The sequence below is a fragment of the Cyprinus carpio genome, chromosome B24, assembly GCF_018340385.1.
Source record: "Cyprinus carpio isolate SPL01 chromosome B24, ASM1834038v1, whole genome shotgun sequence".
NCBI lineage: Eukaryota > Metazoa > Chordata > Actinopteri > Cypriniformes > Cyprinidae > Cyprinus > Cyprinus carpio.
The window spans coordinates 9,622,166-9,641,679 of NC_056620.1; the positions used below are offsets into that span (position 1 = coordinate 9,622,166).

A 19,514-nucleotide genomic window follows, 5' to 3' on the forward strand; every position below is an offset into this window, starting at 1 on the left:
ATTCAGTAATAAAAAAATCTCTGCCGTTTCGATTGTTGAATGGATAATAACTTAAATGCCTCTGACTGGCCATTGCGTTCAAGAAATCAGCAGAGATGTCTGTGATTGGTTATATTGCTCAATGTTACATTGACAATGTGTACTTGTTACTGTATTTTTGATCAAATAAATAGAGCCATGGTTAAAGAGACTTCTTTCAAAAACATTAAACTTTTTAACAAAAGTGTGTAAGAATGTATGTCAAAAAGGGCAAGTCATTTCTGAGAATGAGCTTCAAATCAATTTACACATATTATGTTCAATAGACACCACCATTGTTGCATTTTACCCACATTTATTTCTCTTACCGTAATAAAAGTGACTTTATTGAAAACAGTATATTTACATTGCAACAGATCACAGTTGATGGCGACTTTAGAGCATGGTATTGCTTCCATAATCAATTCTTCATTTCTTCAGCTTGCCCCGTTAAACCTTCCTTCCAAAATTACTTTTTTGGTCTAAATGTGTATACTGCACCTTCTGAAAACAATATGACACATCTCTTTACCTCAAAGATTATAATATCCTTCCATAAAAACAACATCCACCTTTAATCAAGTAAACCCACCTACAGTACAAACAAATGCTTCATCTCCTCAATGGTCTTATGAAACATCGATAAGTATGAAGGCCTCTGATTCGTTCCCCTTATGTTTTGAAACTGACATTTAATCATTTTAGCCATATTCACTACATAAACAAAATCCAAAACAGAACTTTCAAGTCTTGGATATTTGAAAAGCAACATTTGAAATATGAAAAGCTGTTCCATTCAGCACAAACGATCTAATACGTCTGTATTTGATGTGCATATAATCTAGCAACTATATATATATCTATGTGAATTAAGTATCAGGGTGTTGGTGAGCAAAATAAAATATTAAATTAGTCTTTAGTCAGTCACATTGTCTGTTCCCCATTCCTTTTAAGATTGGCATCAACAGTTTTGATAGTTTAATATAATTCAGCAACACAAAACCTGCTCATGCAGGGCTCCATGAGGACCTGGTCCATGTGTCTCTTCCCCATGTGAGGAAACTTGAGAGGAAACAAACTCAGTCCATCTTAAGGCTACGGTAGATGTAACGAATAAAAGCCAGAGAAGCCCAGAAGGAGACCGTTCCCAGCATGAGCGAGAAAACAAACGCAGTGAGCAAGGAATATCCGAAGAATTCGATGCTCTGTACAAGGCCGCTCATGTTGGAGCGATTGTGGTAGTAGAAGAGTGAGTAAACAAATATAAAGATGCCAGTGGAGCCGGTGCTAAGAACACTTCTCCACCACCAGCGGTAGTCCTCGCCTGAGAGCAGGAAGTAGGTGAGGGCCACAGAGATGCAGGCGCCCACCGAGAGCAGGATGGCAAAGACGCACAACAGAATGCCGTAGAGTGTGTAGTGTTCACGACCCCACGCGGTGGCAAAGATGTAGTACAGTTCTACTGAGATGGCACTGCAAAGTTGAGCAGAAAAAACATGTGAAAGGAAGCATTGCTTGGTGATTGGTTGACCTAAATTGGTATTTTCTAATTGTGTACTTAAATTTAACAGCTGAATAATTTTTGGTTGATTGTAATCCATTACGTACCTTTCTATCAAAGTTATCTGACATTATCAAGATGAATTTGTTCTGACACAGTTTTAAAAAGTTAAAGGTGTCTGAATAAACTTTGGTTTGACTGTATTTCTATTATATAAACAAATATTTTTAAACATTATATTAAATATAACAGCATACAACAGAGGCACACTGTGTGGGACTAATATAATACACTCACACACACGTTTTCTTACATTTGTTAAAATATTTTTTTATATATAATTTTTTTTATATTTTTTAAAAATTACTATAATATATTTATATGTAATTAATATATTGAATTTATATCTTATGTAAGAAAACAATATTTAATTATTTTAAAAAAATCAAAAAGTTCTAATTTAATCAATTCTATTATATATAAAACAAACTAAATTATATATCTTATTATTATTTTTTTTTTTTACATAATGTAATACAGTATATAGTGTTTTTAATCCTTAAACACACACACACACTCTGTATAGCTATCCTTGTAAGGACATACACTGACACAATGCAATCTCTAGCTCTTAACCCTTAACGTACCCATCAGAACTAAGCGCCTTACCCAAACCCTTACTCTAAACCTAACCTTTACCTAATTATAACCTGACCCCTAAAACCAAGTCTTGACCCTTAAACAGGCCTTGAAAGGGGTCTCAGAAAGTGAGGACTGGCCAAAGTGTCTTCAATTTACAAATTTGTCCTCACTCAGATGGTCAAAAACTCAAACCAGCCCTCACAAAGATAGCTGTACAAGTGCACACACACACACTTTAGATTTATTTGGACCGAATTTCTAAAGGGGTAGGTGACTGTTTTTTTTTTTTGTAGGCTTGATTATGTTTATGGGGTGCAGTCTAATACGTGTTAACATATACACAGTTTACTGGAGCTGATGAGAGAGAGAGAGAGAGAGAGGAGAGGAGGAATTGTTAAATAAAGTCATTATTTTTGTTTTCTTCGTGTACAAAAAGTATTCTTGTCGCTTCATAATGTTACGGTTGAATCACTGATGGCAGATGGACTATTCTGACGATGCTTTTCATACTTTCCTGGACTATGGGACAGTCTCAAGCCTACCGGTTTTCATCCAAAATATCTTAAATTTTGTTCCGAAGACGAACAAAGCTTTTACAGGTTTGGAACGACATGGAGGTAAGTGATTAATGACAAAACTGTCATTTTGGGATGGAGTATCCCTTTAAGAACCGCTGCTTTAGAACAGCAAATTCATTAGAATCGTTAGAAGACAGAATGGTGATTCTTATCAGTATATTTTTCTTTGTGCACCCCTAGCTTTGACGGCATGGCAACAACTCTTCCTCTTCTCAAAAAAAAAAAAAAAAAAAAAAAAAAAAAAAAAACAGCACTTGCCCCCTTTGTTGCATGTTCCTGGTGGCAGGGCTTATGTAAATTTTCTTCAGGAAGTAACTCGTTGTAGTCCCTACGAGCCGTTTTTGTAGGCATTTAACTGCCAGAATTTTAAAAGACGATATCTACATTTGCATTGAACTTTCAGCATCGTAACAGATATTGCAGATATAGTTTATGCTTAAAGAGCAACATTACGGATTAACTAACTTTAAAAGAAAGAAAAATCACAATCAACCACCCCTTTAAAGAAAAGATTCCATTGTCTGGAAACCTTCTGCTGAGATTCACAGCTCTTACCTGAAAGGCAGGAAGCCTCCGATGGCCATGTGCACGGCCGTGTGTTTGTACCAGGGCTGCTGGGGGATCTGGCGAGCTATGTTACGGGTGCGACACGGGGCCTGGAAGTTGCCTGCTCTGTTCTTTCCAACAATTCCACCAATAACGGTGAGAGGGAAACCCACCAGCACCCAGGCACCAAGCAGCAGAAGCACGGTGGTGGCAGGCAGGGCCTGAGTCGATCCACTCCACCAGTGTACAGAGTTCACCACACTCCAGGTGAAAAAGAGAGGGGCTAAACGTATCAAAGAGAGAGACAGAAATGAGAATAACAAAGAGAGCAGCAGTGATTGGACGAAATGTCAGTTACTTCTGCTTATGAAAGCATTGTAATTATGACAGGCTATATTTAGAATAAAATAATAGCATGTTGTACAGTATGTCGGGTAAGAGATTAACCTTTAAAATTAAAATACACTGGAAATAAAAAAAAAAAATCATACTGGGCAGCACATTGCACAGTGAGTAACAGATGCAGAAGATTGTTGTGTCTCACCAGAGAAGAGCGCAGAGGTGAGGATAATATTCCAGACCCAGCGCTGGCCCTGTATCTGTGTGTAGAAGCTGCAGGAACAGTAACCTGACACACAGCTGGTCAGAGCGTACAATACAATCGCTGCCGAGTTTATGGCACCATGACGATGGACATTAAACATCCCCAGCAGCGCCATGACAATGATTCCTAAAGAAAACAGTAAAGAGGATCCAGAAATTAGTGTGTTACCTGAAGGTCATGTTCTTCCTATCTGCAACTCTCTTCTCATTTTCATCCCAGTTCTCAACTGCTTTCACCCTCTTAGTACAAATATTTAACCACTTCATTGCTGCAATTGTTTTAGACAAAATAATGCAAAATCATCTAAACAACTGTGACCCTGAGGCACAAAACCAGTCATAAGTCGCACAGGTATATTTGTAGAAATAGCCAACAATACATTATATGGGTCAGAATTATTGATTTTTCTTTTATGCCAAGAATCATTAGGATATTAAGTAAAGATCATATTCCATGAAGATATTTTGTAAATTTCCTACCGTAAAAAAAATCAAAACGTAATTTTTGACTAGTAATATGCATTGCTAAGGACTTCATTTGGACACCTTTTTTTGCACCCTGAGATTCCAGATTCTCAAATAGTTGTCTCTTGGCCAAATATTGTCATATCCTAACAAACCATACATCAATGGAAAGCTTATTTGTTCAGCTTTCAGATGATGCATAAATCTCATTTTCCAAAAACTGGCCCTTTGTTTTGTGGTCCAGGGTCACAAATAACAGAAAAGTAGTGACTGAGAAAACAACATAAAATATTATTTTATTATTAAAGGGGTCATGAACTTCCTTTTTTTCTGTCTGTTTTGGCCCCTTTTTCTGAACGTTCCGTTTGAATAGGCGTGGCGGAATGTAGACTCGGAAGTAACAGTTGTGTATGTTTGAAAGCCTACATCCTTCACAGATGGACGTTGATGAATAAATGCATAAATACTAAGTACACATCAACTAATGACTAACGAGAGAGATTCGACTTCTGAAATTTTTGTAATGTAGTGTGTCATACCTGTGGCCAGAGTCAGAAACTGTGCCCCGACACCTAGTACGGCACACAGGAGGCTCTTATACGGTGGGAAGCGAAAGACATCCGTGTGGATGATTTTCCATCCATTATCCCCCTGATCCAGGTCATCACAGCTGCCATCTTCCTCCACATTATACCTGTACACACATACAGCAACAGTGTTTGATCAGACCGTTGTTCATTAATGATTTCTGGGTAATAGGTGTTGATCCCTCCTCTTCCCCTATATGGATAATTTAAAAATACTGTCTATTTTATTGCTTTCTCCTGACTTACTATGATAATAAATTAACATAGGAACAATTAAAGGCAACAGTAACACAACAGTTCAAAAGTTTGGGGTCAGTAAGATTTTTCAAAAAGAAATTAATATAATAATATAACAATATAAATATATATAACAATATAATATAACGTGACGTCAGATACACCCTCACCTGGCGAAGTCATTCTTCAGCACCCTCATGAGGATGATGATGACGAAGCCCAGCAGCAGCACCACCAGCACTAGTGAGTTGATGATGGACAGCCAGTGGATCTCCAGAGTCTTAGGAAAGAAGGAATAGTCTCTAAGGCGCTCCGCCCTGCGTGAATGGGGCAAAGTACTCTCAAACCAGCGCACGCTGTAAGTGTGAGTGACCGTCAGACCACCGCTGCTGACACCATGACCTGCATCTCCCCCGCCTTCCTCTATTGGCTCCGGCTTCACGTCTTTCACGGACACATTGGCGAAGATCACAGAGTCACCGTTGTACTCTATATTGAAGTCCAAGTGGGTCCACAACCCCACCTGTTGTACAAAAACAGTGAATAAATCAGGGTTATTATAGTTAACTAAACCTAAAACCATAACCATTTGTTACTTGAAATAAAATTAAATATAAAAAAACCCTGAAAATTTGTCGCAATTTAGCTAGTTCCCAATTAAACATTTTTTTTGTTTTCATTCAGTTTAACTTGATGTACTAAAATAACAAACTCTAAAACTGCAATAAAAATAATAAAAACTATATATATATAAAAAAAGAAACCTAATAAAAGTTTTATTCAATAAATTAGCAAATATTAAAATAGTACACAGCAGCCCCAAAAAGTTCTTGGGACAATTAATGTACATTATTAGGATGGCCCAATTAATCAAATTTCTAATCGCGATTCCACAATTACGTAATCGTTCAAAGCAGCAATTAATCATTCAAGTCCACTTATGTTATTCTGTGTGCTTAAGATGCATTTTTTTCTTTCTACATGTAATCTTAAGGGTTTTTCACATTATTTAAATTTTTGTTTTACTATAACATTATAATACCATTCATATTTTTACTTTTTTTATAATTTAAAGAAACCAATCCGATGTATATTTGACATCTGAGGCTTAATACTATAAAAAAGCACTAAAAGTTTTTCAGTTAGAGTGTTTTCAGCTTGTTTATTTTCATATAAATATATGGCATGCAGTTGCATCAAACAATGGTATAAACACCATTCAGTGTAAATTGTGATAATCATTAATAAATGAATAATAAATCGCAATTACAATTTCAAGGGAATAATCAACACTTATGATTTTTGTCATAAACGTGCAGGCCTAATGTACATTTAATATTTTATATATTTAATATTTTATAAACTCTAATATACACTACTATTCAAAAGTTTTGAATATATTATTACAATTAAAAATAACTGCTTTCTATTTTAACATATTTTTACTTGAAATGTTTATTCCTGTAATGCAAAGTTGAATTTTCAGCAGCCATTACTCCAGTCTTCAGTGTCACATGATCCTTCAGAAATCATTCTGATTAGCTGCTCGAATTTTTTTTTATTACTATCAATGTTGAAAACAGCTGCACTGCTTAATATTTTTGTGGAAACTAAACATTCTTCATAATGATTATTTAATGAACAGAAATTTCAAAAGAACACAATTTATTTGATATTAAACATTTTTGTAACATTATTAATGCCTTTACTGACACTTTTCATCAATTTAATGCATCCTTGAATAAAAATAATAATTTCTTTCAAAAAGAAAAAAAATCTTACTAACATCAAACTTTTGAACAGTAGTAATATTTTAAAACTATCAATGTTTTTAGTATTGATATATTGACTAACCATGGCTTGTCACGCCATTTCACATATTCTTGCTCTTTTGTTGATTTTGGTTAATTCTATTGTACTCATTTGTAAGTCGCATTGGATAAATAAATATTCTTCTCTAATGTAATGAAATAAATACATTTTTATTCATGCCAAAGTGTCTAAGCACGTTTTGTGTGACTGACAGAGACATAAACAAAGACCTTGTGGCTGTGAGGCAGGAATCCACTCTCTTCCATGTATCCCACGAAACCCCAGATGGGAATGTCATCTAGGACAAACTCGAAGTAATACAGCTCCTCGATTGCCTCTCGCAGCTGATCCACCTGTGGTTTCAAAAATGTATCAAATATGAGACATCAGAAAGAATTCCATTCCCCTAAGCCTCTGCCGTTTCCTCTTCCACGGCATGAAAATGTGCTAAATCCTCCCCGAGGCGATCTGGCTTCCTACAGAGTTTAGATCCAATCCTTTAACACACCCTTTACTATCATTCTCAAATGAACCTGAAAACCCTGACTAGCTGGTTCAGCCATGTTTGATTAGAGATGGAGCAGGATGGAGAATCCCTGCCATAAATGCAAACATTTCATTTTTCTCATCATTTCCCATTCCAACTTGCACAAATAAACAGACAAATAAATCCTAACCATCTTTGATGAGAAAATTTTTGCCAATAGGATTGCATTGCTACCTCTTTCTCTGAGAGAGTGAGCTTGCATAGCGTCTGTCTCTCCGTGTTTTCCTTGAAGTGGATGTTGTAAAGAGATTCAGCCATGCGGTCTCCATCCAACACCTCTCCCAGACTCAAGGCTTTATGACGGACCTGCAAACATGTCAATCTATAACAACTTGTATTGCACCATGAGGTCATAAAGCAAGCACACTACAAGATCCAGATAACACTGATTAGTGCAATGCACACACTCACCTCTTTAGGTCTACAGACTGGCAGGGTGTAATAGTGATAGGTTTCCTGGGGGTTATGATACGGACCAACTTTGTTAACGTACAGGATCACCGGATCGCCTTGCTTGTAACTGACTGCCCAGCCAAAGTGAGGCAGCAAGCACAGGACCAGCACACAGAGCCTCATGGATCGACCAGCGACACACGGGCCTGAACATTCCAGTCTTGCTGTCATGACAACACCTGTCAGTGGGCAAACCAAGAATGTAAAGGGGTCAGCAACTATGCAAACAACAAAAAACATTCGCATAATTACTTTAAGTGGTTGACGGGTCCTGCAGTCTGACATGCTAGACTCCATTTAGAACTATTTGAATGACTTTTAATGAATTTGGAGACTACATGAAATATTAACATGTTATTTCATTTTGGGATGAACTAATAATTTAACAGAAATGCTCACAGCACCTAAAATAAACAATGGCTCTTAATCATTTACATAAATTTAATTATTTAAATTTTTAGAAATCATGTAAATATGAATCTTGAAAACTATTATGCATATACTACATGCTAGACTGCTTAAAACACAGGCATATAAATCCATTTTAAATGGCTAATTGTATTATTATAATGTCTTTTTTACTCACATTAATCATGTTATGACTAGATTTAATATTGTAGTTATAAAATTCAAACGTATTGGAAAATGTGCGTGCAAAAAAAATATAATTTTGAGCGAAAATAATAATTTATGTTAATTTAATTATTTAAATTGTATTTACATAAATTGGAATATTTTAAAAAATAAATTAACAACATATACTTATCATAGTGCTGGGGTTTGGTTTAGTTGCTTGTAATTATGCATAATTAACCGATTTTACTAGCGAAAGTAAAATACACTGTAAAAGAAAGAAAGAAAGATAAAAAGTGATACTGAAAGTCGGATTTTGTTGAGTGCAAAAACTAGAACCGTCTCTCTAACGTCTTCAGCTTAATTCAAATCAGTTTGAGAGGTTAAATAAATAGATATAAACGGATACAAATCAATTAGTCTGCACTCTGATTTAAAAGCACTATAAATCAGCTTCGCCTGCTAAGATGCTTGAAATACTTCCGCATCACAGAAATGCAACAGACCTATTTCGGATGCTACCTCGGATTCCTCAGAATCGCTTCTTTTATTTTTAAATTCCAGTCAGCAGCACTCCCGTATGTGTAATATCATATCCGGACATCGCTAGGGTTAGAAGACATCCGAGCTTTGCTTTTAGGCGATGAAACAGCCGAAAGGTCGAGATCAGCAGCGGCGCACAGCGAATCCACGTCACCTTAAAAAATAAAAACACCCTTCTTGGGATCTTCCGGGGTGGGCGGGGCTACAACGCTACACCTGCACCTGCTTCGACAAGTCTCTGCATCATTAATTCACAGCTGTACGTATGATTTCAATGAGATAAAACGTTTATCGTGCATTTTAAGAGGTGATAAGCGTTACCGGGAAATTTCTTCGCTCTCATTGATGTCTTGCCAGTCCTGACTAATCGATCGAGATGCACGTTCTGTTGTTCTCCCTTGCGAAGGCTGAACTAGACAATTTTGAGAAATCGATTCCATCGTCTGCCACAGGAATTTGACTATTTATGCCTGTATAAGATTTCGCGCGAAATTGACAACAATATCTGGCGCGGGTGTGTTTGTGTCTACGACTGAAAAGCAAGAAGCCGAAACCTTTTATTGGTAAGTTTTCTTTTGTTTTAACGTTTTACAGTTTGTAAACCGTTGGTGCAGATATGCGGCGCGCGTAAGCCGCTTTATCATACACGTGAGGGTTGTCACCTTTTATTTTGGATGCTTGTTTTCTTCATTCTTCACTATTCACACTGATGTATGAGTTGCTCCGTGTTTTTTTTTTTTTTTTTTTTTTTCTAATTTACTATTAACTGTCAAATCTTACTTGATGCATTTAATAATTTAATTTCTATGGATTTTAATTATTTCAGATTTCTGATTCAATCACAATGGGAATTCATGGACTTGCAAAGCTCATTGCAGATCACGCGCCTTCGGCTATCAAGGAGCAAGATATTAAAAACTACTTTGGTGAGGCCTCCTGTCATTTAAACATTATTTCTTGAATGATTGTAACCGTGAAACTCAAATGTAGCATATTTAAGTGTTTGCATCATATATTTATGTATTTTACATGCATGCAGGCAGGAAAATTGCTATTGATGCGTCCATGTGCATCTACCAGTTCTTAATCGCGGTTAGACAGGACGGTAATGTGTTGCAGAATGAAGATGGAGAGACCACTAGGTATGTAACGTTAAAGTTGTCTGCAATCATTTGTGCAAGTCTGCATGGAAACATGACAAGCTGACTGAGTTCAAAGTGCATGCTTTGATTTTCTAACCATGTGCCAGATTACATTTGCATGGTTATAATATTCGCACAACCTCTGTGTCTCCCCAGCCACCTCATGGGAATGTTCTACAGGACCATCCGAATGCTGGAGAGCGGCATCAAGCCAGTTTATGTGTTTGATGGCAAGCCACCTCAGATGAAGTCCGGAGAGGTGCGTCACTCTAATGGAATATTCTCAGTTGAAATAAGCAGCGACTCTGACCTGGAAACAGCGTTCCTTAGATCACAACTTCAGTGGATGTCATTTTGCATTTATAGCTAAACAAATAAAATAAAATGCAGCTGTGCCAGAAATTCACTGTATAAATATTGAGGCAGTGTTAACGATATTGCAGGATGTCATACTTGCAATGCAACTTATAACAGTATATTTTATTTACTGATGTACTGTAATGTTAATATACCAAACTACTTAAACTACCAAAATCTGCTTTTTACTCTAAACTGTAATTATAAACACCAATATTATAGAAAGCCACATGATGATGAATGAGTTTGTCAAAAGTGGCCTGTCCATAAAACATGTATATCCCGGTGAGACGGTAACACTAAAATAATACATGAAATAAATGACAAATGAAACAAAAGTCTTACTGAACATTACAGATAACAATAATAAGAGGAAACAATTATTTTAATTAAATTAAACCTTTGAAGTGGATCAAAACCTTTCATTAAAGTTGTCCTACAACCTAAAACCAAAATGCGTTCTTGTCTTAGGACAACTTTTTTTGATCCACTTGTCCAAATGTTGACTATATATAAAATATAATTGTATTGTCTGTATTAAGAGATCTTTTTATTTTAACCCCTACAGCTGGAGAAGAGAGGTGAGAGACGAGCAGAGGCTGAGAAACTTCTAGCTCAGGCACAAGAAGCAGGTACAGACACTTTCAAAACTTTTTTTTTTATTTTTATATATTTTTTTATAGTTCTTTAACATGGATCCTAATTCTAAGATTTCTCCCAGGTGAACAAGAGAACATTGACAAGTTCAGTAAGCGACTAGTGAAGGTTACCAAACAACACAATGAGGAATGCAAGAGGTTACTTACTCTAATGGGAGTCCCTTACATTGAGGTACTGCCACAGTCACTGAGAGCAAACTGCACAGAATTATCTTTTATCATGGATGTAAGCAAAATTGTATACCTTACATGTTAAGCTCCATGTGAGGCCGAGGCGAGTTGTGCTGCTCTGGTGAAATCAGGGAAGGTTTATGCCACAGCGACAGAAGATATGGACGGTCTGACATTTGGAACAACAGTCCTGTTGAGGCATCTAACAGCCAGTGAAGCAAAGTATGTATAGATGCACTTAATATCTGAAATTATCTGTTGATGTAGACATATGGATATATTATAGTCATGGAGAATTGAGGGCTTGTTTTTTTTTTTTTTTTTTTTTTTTTCCTAGAAAACTCCCTATACAAGAGTTTCATTTCAGTCGTATTCTACTGGAAATGGGTCTGACACATCAACAGGTAAGACCTAAGCTTTGTTGCAGTCTTTTCTTTTTATGTAAATATCTACCTAATTATAGATGTTTCAGTTCTTTCTAATTGCTGTTTATGTTTGATTGACTTCCTCAGTTCATTGACCTGTGTATCCTCCTGGGCTGTGACTACTGTGGCACTATAAAAGGAATTGGACCCAAGAGGGCCATTGACCTCATTAAACAGCACGGCTCTATTGAAGAGATCCTTGAGAATATTGACCCAAATGTACGTTTTTTGTTTTTTTTACACTTTTTAAAGGCATTTGCTTACTGTCAGAATGTTGCAATCACATCCAGGATCATGTACTTGCATAATTGTGCCCTCTAGTGGCGGTTAGTGTACTGCTTGGTCAGAAAATAAATTTGGCCATATGGCAAGTGTATTGACAATTTTTCTAGCCATAAATTTTTTCCTGCTAGAATTTAGTTTCATTATATATTTGTTTTTGCTCTAAATTTTTTACTGTCTCTTACATAATTGAAATAATATGTAGCTGTATTTTTTTTTTTTATTATTATTATTTGTAAAATAAGATGATCCTGCCTACCTCTCTCATTGCAGTAAACAGCTTACTTAGTTTTGCATCTTAGCTAAAATGCTAACCAAAACAAAGTTGTGTGCTCGAATATTTATAGCAGCCTTTAACCACTACCTCCTCTTTTAGATGGTCTTTACAATGTGATTTTTCTTGTTTTGTGTTGCAGAAGCACCCAGCTCCAGAGGACTGGCTCTATAAAGAGGCTCGGACCCTCTTCTTGGAGCCTGAGGTTATTGATGGCCCCTCTGTTGATCTGAAGTGGAATGAACCTGACGAGGATGGACTGATTCAGTTCATGTGTGCTGAGAAACAGTTCAGGTACAAAGCAACCAAATCTCTGCAAAGACAAGTTTCTGCTCAAAGATTGTTTCTAAAACCTGCTTAAACTAAATCAATCTTAATTAGTCTTAAACTAGAAACCACTAATGTCAGAAAAGCCAGTCTAAAATAAAATTAATTAATTTACAAATCGATTTACAAATGTTTGTGTGTGTGTGTGTGGACAAACCACTATTTATTTATTTATTTATTTTTAATATTTAAATAACAGTTAAAGCAACTTGTGACGGATGCCATGTTAAAATTGATATTAAATGGCTTGTACACAAAGGTTGTAATGTGGCAAGTTTATTTGTGGGCAGGATATAAATATAAGGTAAAAGCCAGCATCTTATTTGGGGGGAAAGCAGGTAAGGGCAACCTGTTGTGCTGTGAGAAGGAGCAAATAGAAAGGAAGTTGTTCTTTTGCATTTGTGGTTTTCACAGCAGCAGAATGTTTTTCAGACGTGTTAAATTTGTGTGTTGCCAGTGAGGATCGTATCCGTAACGGCTGTAAGAAAATCATGAAGAGTAGACAAGGGAGCACCCAGGGAAGACTGGACACATTCTTTACTGTAACTGGATCAATTTCCTCCAAGCGTAAGGTAGGAGGAAGTAATTACTAAAACTAACTGTTCTATAACTATATTGAAAATTAAGTACTCTGAAGAATAATACAGTCATGATTAATTTTATGGTAATCGTGCATGTCTTTCTTCATTAGACATTGATTGGTTTATCTGTTTAAAGAAAAAAGGTAATTAATTTTTTTTTTTTTTATTATTATTATTATTATTATATAGGAGCCTGAAAAAAAGGGATCTGCTAAAAAGAAGCAGAAGACGAGTGCTACGCCAGGCAAATTCAAGAAAGCCAAATGAAAGCGATTTCAGAGCTTATAGTGTCATTAACAGCCAAAACATTTTGTATTAAGGAACTAAACGGTGAGAACAGTTGCTTTCAGTATTTTAATGTACATGGGGAGAAAAATGTTTTAAATGCCCTATTTTCTGTTTCTATAATATCTTGAATAAAGATAAATATTTAATCATATCAGATTGTTTTGTTTCCGTTTGGTTTGCTTACAGCGTGTCTGAGACCGAGCACTTCTAATAGGCTGATTACCTGAATTTTTTTTTTTTTTTTTTTTTGTTCCTGGCCATACTGCAGGTTAAACCTGTAAACTTTGTTACCTGCCCAGATCTGTAACCACTATACTACAACACTTCATTATTTCAGTTTTATTATAACAGTTTACTGCACGTTGTTATTCTCCTCGTTATTTACCTATAGCAGCTAATGAAACGGAAGTCTCACCCATAGGCTTTGCATTGAGGAAAAAGGTGGATAGATTCAAGATTTTATTTGTCACGTACAAGTTATATGGCATACAACAAGCAGTGAAATGTAAGTCTGGCATACTCTTTTTAGACTGTGCAAAAAATAAGAGAAAATTACATAAAAATAATGAAATAAACGAAAAAATAAGAAGTAAAAAAATAAGATTAAATGCAAATAATGAAATATACACAAGCCTGATAAACAGGTTTGCATGAGGAAGTACTGTTGCATGGAAGGAACTGTTGAATGATATTCTAGTGTTGAAGTACAGAAATGATTTGCATTTAAATGGGTATTCTGGTAATTTGATAGTTTAGATATGTTTTACAGACTTTGGTGACTGGTTCATTTTTTTTGCCATTTTCATTTTTACTCTGAATGAATGATGGATTGTACCACTGTAGGTGAGGCTTTTCTATTATTTTATTGTCTCTGAGCACATTTCAGACTTTATCTAATGTAGAAATGTTCATATTAAAATTAGTGCTGTCAAACGATTAATGGCATCCAAAATAAGTTTTTGTTTACATAATGTGTGTGAACTGTGTGTATTTATGTATATATAAATACACAAACATGAATGTGTATATTTAAAATTTTATATATTTTATATATAGTAGAAATTATATGAAGATAACATTTATACATATAAATATACAGAGTAAACATACATATATTATGTAAACAAACTTATTTTGGTTGCGATTAGTCGTTTGACAGCACAAAAAATATAATTCAGATAAAATAACTTGTCTAATTTAAATAAAAAAATAAGTATGGCACCCATGTGAAGTGCCTTTGTAGATTAAAAATAACATTTTCATGTTTGTGTTTGTACCTACAGCACCTGAGATGTTTGTCTTTTTTTTCATGGTTTTTCTGTTCTTGCCAGTACAAGTTCAAATGGAAAGTGAGTCCGTTCCCTCTTATTAAAAAGATGAGATAAGAAAGCTTTAGTGTTTAACTTATTTAAACAAAAGATTTTAAAGTGTGATGGTTTATATTTTCTGTTTTCAGATCCTACATATTATGCAGAATTGCCTAACAAAATAATGGCACTGAGGGGCTCTTGTGTGCAGATACCTTGTACATTTAACACCCCAGACAATATGTTGAAGAATGCAAAAAGTATATTTGGTTGTTGGATAAAGAAGAACCATGCTTTTCTCCAGCCAGATAGTTTGGTGGTTTTTAATGGAAGTACAAACATCATCAAAGGATTCAGTCATATAGAGATACTTGGAAATCTTAGTCAAAGTGGATGTACCACTGTTTTCTATGATGTCATGAACAATCATACAGATAATTACTACTTCCGGGTGGAAATGAAAACTACAATCCCATCCAAAAAGTACTGGAATTACACATACAGATACATTCCCATAAACATTTCTGTCTCTGGTAAGTGGTATGTTCATTGTAAACTATATTGTTCTTTCTTTTATATGAAATTACTCTGATTATTATTTATAATCATTGACTATTTCATGGGTTCGTCACCAACTTGTAGCCTTTTTCGCATCTTTTAAGCAAATATACAGTGATTATTCCCATGCTCATTATTCATGTTCTCATTCTCACCTTAAATTGGAAAAATGCCTTAAGTTTTAAGATGATTCAGTCACTAGTCTTTAAGTAACTTGAATAGGTGAAAGAATTGTGGGATTTTTCCCTTGTTAGAGGGCCTAAAAATCCCCATGACAAAAGACCGTAGCAAAAACAACAACGCTGCACTGTTAAATTAACAAAAGAGAAACTTTTAATAATATCTGTAGTAAAATCAATGGTTTCCTAAAAGTATTTGTTGTGAAAAATTTGCAAAAGTGTTTTACAGATTACTGCAATTACAATGAAGATTAGTTTGTGTGAAATGTAGCTATACCTGTAGCTCAGATATTGCGCCATACTGTGATAAAATAAAACCGTTAAGTGATCGCTTTAAAGTGCTTTTATACAACAGATCAATAAAGTAGAAGTTAACTTAAAGTGGTCATATGATACTATTTTCAAAGATCATTATTTTGTGCATTGGGTGTAATAGAATATGTTAGCATGCTTTAATGTTCAAAAAACATGTCCACATCAGTTTCACTTTGTACTGCGTCATGACTGCTTCCGTCTTCCATCATTTCACTTTCTGATTGGATATTGTTTCGTTTCACGTGATAATCTTAAGAGCGTGTGCGTGTTTGTCCTCGGGGTTCCCCCCACACATCAGGATTTCTGATCGTAAATATTAAACATGTTGAATATTTAAGATTTGCGATCGGGGCGGCTCTGACGTTCTTCCGATCAGGTTCGGACACTCTTAACACACGTCACACAAAGGGAAAATCTGATAAGATAATCTGTAGAACCATCAAGATAATTGGGACATAGCTAGGATTGTCGGAAGGGGAGAAATTGGCCCAAAATCAGTCCGATTATCTTTTGGTGTGTACCCAGCATTAGTCTGCATCCCAATGTGCATGCTATCCATCCTAAATTCTATGTGGTTATAGTCATTTTCAATATCTTTGGGCAGATAGGGTGGATAGTATGCACATTGGGATGCAGGGTTATACTCTGGAGCTGTTGAATCCTTTAATCCAGGGGTCTTCAATGTTTTTCAGGGCAAGGACCCCCTAGGCCAGTGGTTCTCAAACCTGTCCTGGAGTACCCCTGCCCCGCACATTTTTTATGTCTCCCTCATCTTCCACACCTGATTCAACTCATCAGCTCATTAGTGGAGACTGCAAGACCTGAAGTAGGTGTCAGATATAGGGCAGGGGTACTCCAGGACAGGTTTGAGAACCACTGCCTTAGGCCATTCTGGTGCTAGAGAACACCCAAAACTGCACGTTTTTGGTGTCTCTCTTATGTGACATACACATTTGAGGTCTTTTGGTGCAAGGGTGGCGAATTCCCGTCCTGGAGAGCCGCAGCCCTGCAGAGTTCAGCTCCAACTCTGATTAAAACTCACCTGCCTCTAGCTTTCTAATAACCCTTCAGACCTTGATTAGCTTGTTTAGGTGTGTTTGATTAGGGTTGAAGCAAAACTCTGCAGGGTGGGGTTTATGACCTGTACTGCAGCCAGCCACCAGAGGGCGATCAAAGAGGCCGCAGCTTCACTTTTCAGGATGTGTGAGGCACACCTGGATTGGCTACATTTCCCACGGCTGCAAAAACATGTTGAACATTTCATGTTCTCCAGAGCTCGAACTCAAAAACGTGTTTGCTAAATCTGTTTTGCCAGTAATTTTATATCATTACAATATCAACTGAGGGTACTCTTGCTTTTGTTTCAGGGCTTTTATATTTAAAATTGTCTTTGTGATGTTTTTTTTATCCATGTTTTAATTTTTTTGTCAACAAAAAATTTTGTGATCAAACATTAATTGGCAGACCCCCTGCAGTACCGTTGTGGACCCCCGGTTGAAGACCCTTGCTTTAATCTGATTGGTTGACAATTGTTTGAAGGTGTGCAATTATTTTTAAGGAAATGCACGGTTAAATAGTTCCTGGCAGGTCTTGACCACATTACATGTCCATATCTCTTTGCAAAACGATTTCAGTTACTTCAAACGTCTTTGCCACTGATATGACTGGGTTGCTCATTGCGTTCTAAACTGCCATCAGGCAGTGAAGCCACTGGAAGTGTTTGAGCGGCCATCTTGCTATTCTCTACCGATAGGGCTATGAATCTTTGGGTAGACAGCGATTCGATTCGATTCATAGGTTTTCGATTCGATTCAAGAACGATCTATGCAAATTTAGAACAATTCGATTCACAGTTAAATTGGATTCGATAATAACGATTCAATTCTGCATTCTTTTTAAAAAAGAGCTTTAAAAGTATAAAAAAAACTTTTTGTCACACCAGGGGCGTAGCCATAATTTCAGAAGTAACAGAAATGTCAAATACAATAATTTTATGTATGTATTATCATTATTTTATATATATATATATATATATATATATATATATATATATATATATATATATATATATATATATATATTTATTTTTTTTTTTTTTTTTTTTTTTTTTTTTTTTTTTTTTTTTTTTATTTTACAAGGAATTATTTTTCTTATCTATTACTTTGAATTTGCTATAAGAAATCAAATACACTGCTGGACAATAACTTCTTTAGCTAATTTTCATAAAATAAAATGCTAAATCGCGCCTGATGTCTGTTTGCTATAGCAACAAACGCTACTTTCATGCATCTGATTATCAGATAAACCTCACGCTCTTATTTTAAGGTTGTTGTTAAATGCTGTGGTTATTTTATCAGTTTCCATCATACATTCGGTTCAACAACACTGTTAAAACACATTTATCATTCCATGGAACTGTGCGTATGCTTTAGACACTTACATTTCTGCTCCGTCCATGCAATAAATACGAATTTCAACTGCTCAGTATCACATGTATGTTCCCGTTTTCCTTATTTGGTCCTTCCTGTTCCTGTCCTTGTCATGTGAATTCGTCTCCAGTTGTGTTTGAGTTATTAGTTCATTTGATCCCAGGTGTGTCTCGTCATCCCATTATCTTGTCATGTGTGTAAATAGTTATCCCTGTGTTGAGTTCCCTTGTCTGGATTTGTTCAGATTCACCCCTTGCTACGTGTGGTTTCCTGTTTCCTTGGACATTATTAAAGACTTTAAGTTTGCATTTGAATCTGCGTCTCCTCGTTTCTGGCTCCGTGCACCTCACAGTAGCACACTGTGACAGAATTCCAGAACTAAAACAAAGTAAGCAGCACCCCCTTTCCCCTTGGTTATTTTTCGTTTTTTTCAGAAGGGTTTTGTTTTTCTCGCTCATTCCGACGTGCTGAAATGTAGGAACAGGGGGGTGTTTGTGCCGCTTGCCCTCACCAGCTCCCTCGAGGGGGAAACCCTCGCGACGCTGTTCCAGATCGGGATAACGTTCCATCATCCCACGGAGCTCCCAGACACCACCGACCTTGAACGGAAGGAAACCGTCATCCGGTAGAAAGTCTCCAATCCAGAACCCCTCAGCCAGCAGTTCCCGAGTCCTGTCAGCTGCCCGCGTCTCACCCACGATCACCGGCCAGTAATATGGCAAGTAGATATGGCTGATATGGCAAGCCCAACGAACATTAATGTGGCAAGCCTGCCAGCCACAAAGCTCCCTCCATTGCCTGCTCCCCATAAGTGCCTTCCAGAGTTTGCTCCAGTGTTGGCCCAGACCACGCCTTTTTCCCCCGATCCAGAAGAGGAAACTAGGGGTGAGGAGAAAGGTGTCGCCCCAGAGATCGCATCTAGTGTCGGCCCACCCCCAGAGCAAAGCTCCCGATCCCCAGTATAGCCCAGGAAGGGCTCCCGATCCCCAGTATAGCCCAGGAAGGGCTCCCGATCCCCAGTATAGCCCAGGATGGGCTCCTTATTCTTGATACAGTGTCTGCTCCGGCCCCAGAGTGCCCACCAGAGCCAGCTCCTCCGGAGAGCCCATCAATAT

At 36.6% G+C, this 19,514-nt stretch overlaps 2 protein-coding genes across 5 annotated transcripts; one reads left to right on the top strand and one right to left on the bottom strand.

Moving 5' to 3' along the window:
- Positions 1–317: 317 nt before the first annotated feature.
- Positions 318–18,505, bottom strand: tm9sf1 (transmembrane 9 superfamily member 1). Of its 3 annotated transcripts, XM_042751584.1 has the most exons (10): positions 9,427–9,443; positions 9,069–9,259; positions 7,948–8,168; positions 7,711–7,842; positions 7,220–7,342; positions 5,348–5,700; positions 4,893–5,047; positions 3,830–4,015; positions 3,295–3,568; positions 318–1,491 (listed from the first exon to the last, which is right to left on the bottom strand). In XM_042751584.1, exons 3-10 carry the CDS (start codon positions 8,158–8,160, stop codon positions 1,098–1,100), a joined length of 1,830 nt encoding a protein of 609 aa, XP_042607518.1. In that variant the 5' UTR covers positions 8,161–8,168; positions 9,069–9,259; positions 9,427–9,443; the 3' UTR covers positions 318–1,097. The 3 variants fall into 3 exon arrangements, with proteins under 3 accessions (XP_042607518.1, XP_042607519.1, XP_042607517.1); XM_042751585.1 differs by lacking the exons at positions 9,069–9,259; positions 9,427–9,443 and adding an exon at positions 18,411–18,505; XM_042751583.1 differs by lacking the exon at positions 9,427–9,443 and having other exon boundaries at positions 9,069–9,302.
- fen1 (flap structure-specific endonuclease 1) lies at positions 9,497–13,762 on the top strand. Of its 2 annotated transcripts, none has more exons than XM_042751586.1 (12): positions 9,497–9,668; positions 9,932–10,031; positions 10,145–10,247; positions 10,404–10,506; positions 11,173–11,236; positions 11,326–11,435; positions 11,520–11,656; positions 11,772–11,838; positions 11,947–12,078; positions 12,558–12,709; positions 13,200–13,314; positions 13,513–13,762. In XM_042751586.1, the coding sequence occupies exons 2-12, from the start codon at positions 9,950–9,952 to the stop codon at positions 13,588–13,590; spliced, it is 1,143 nt and encodes a 380-aa protein (XP_042607520.1). In that variant the 5' UTR covers positions 9,497–9,668; positions 9,932–9,949; the 3' UTR covers positions 13,591–13,762. The 2 variants fall into 2 exon arrangements, with proteins under 2 accessions (XP_042607520.1, XP_042607521.1); XM_042751587.1 differs by lacking the exon at positions 9,497–9,668 and adding an exon at positions 9,781–9,816.
- Positions 18,506–19,514: the final 1,009 nt, after the last annotated feature.

Excerpts from the sequence above, each read along its gene's own strand:
- fen1 (XM_042751586.1), top strand. The coding sequence starts at position 9,950 with ATGGGAATTCATGGACTTGCAAAGCTCATTGCAGATCACGCGCCTTCG. Across the intron at positions 10,032-10,144 it reads AGATATTAAAAACTACTTTG|GCAGGAAAATTGCTATTGAT; the intron begins GTGAGGCCTCCT and ends ACATGCATGCAG. Across the intron at positions 11,237-11,325 it reads AGCTCAGGCACAAGAAGCAG|GTGAACAAGAGAACATTGAC; the intron begins GTACAGACACTT and ends GATTTCTCCCAG.
- tm9sf1 (XM_042751585.1), bottom strand. The coding sequence starts at position 8,160 with ATGACAGCAAGACTGGAATGTTCAGGCCCGTGTGTCGCTGGTCGATCC. Across the intron at positions 5,048-5,347 it reads CTGAAGAATGACTTCGCCAG|GTATAATGTGGAGGAAGATG; the intron begins GTGAGGGTGTAT and ends ATGTGTGTACAG. Across the intron at positions 3,569-3,829 it reads CACCTCTGCGCTCTTCTCTG|CCCCTCTCTTTTTCACCTGG; the intron begins GTGAGACACAAC and ends TGATACGTTTAG.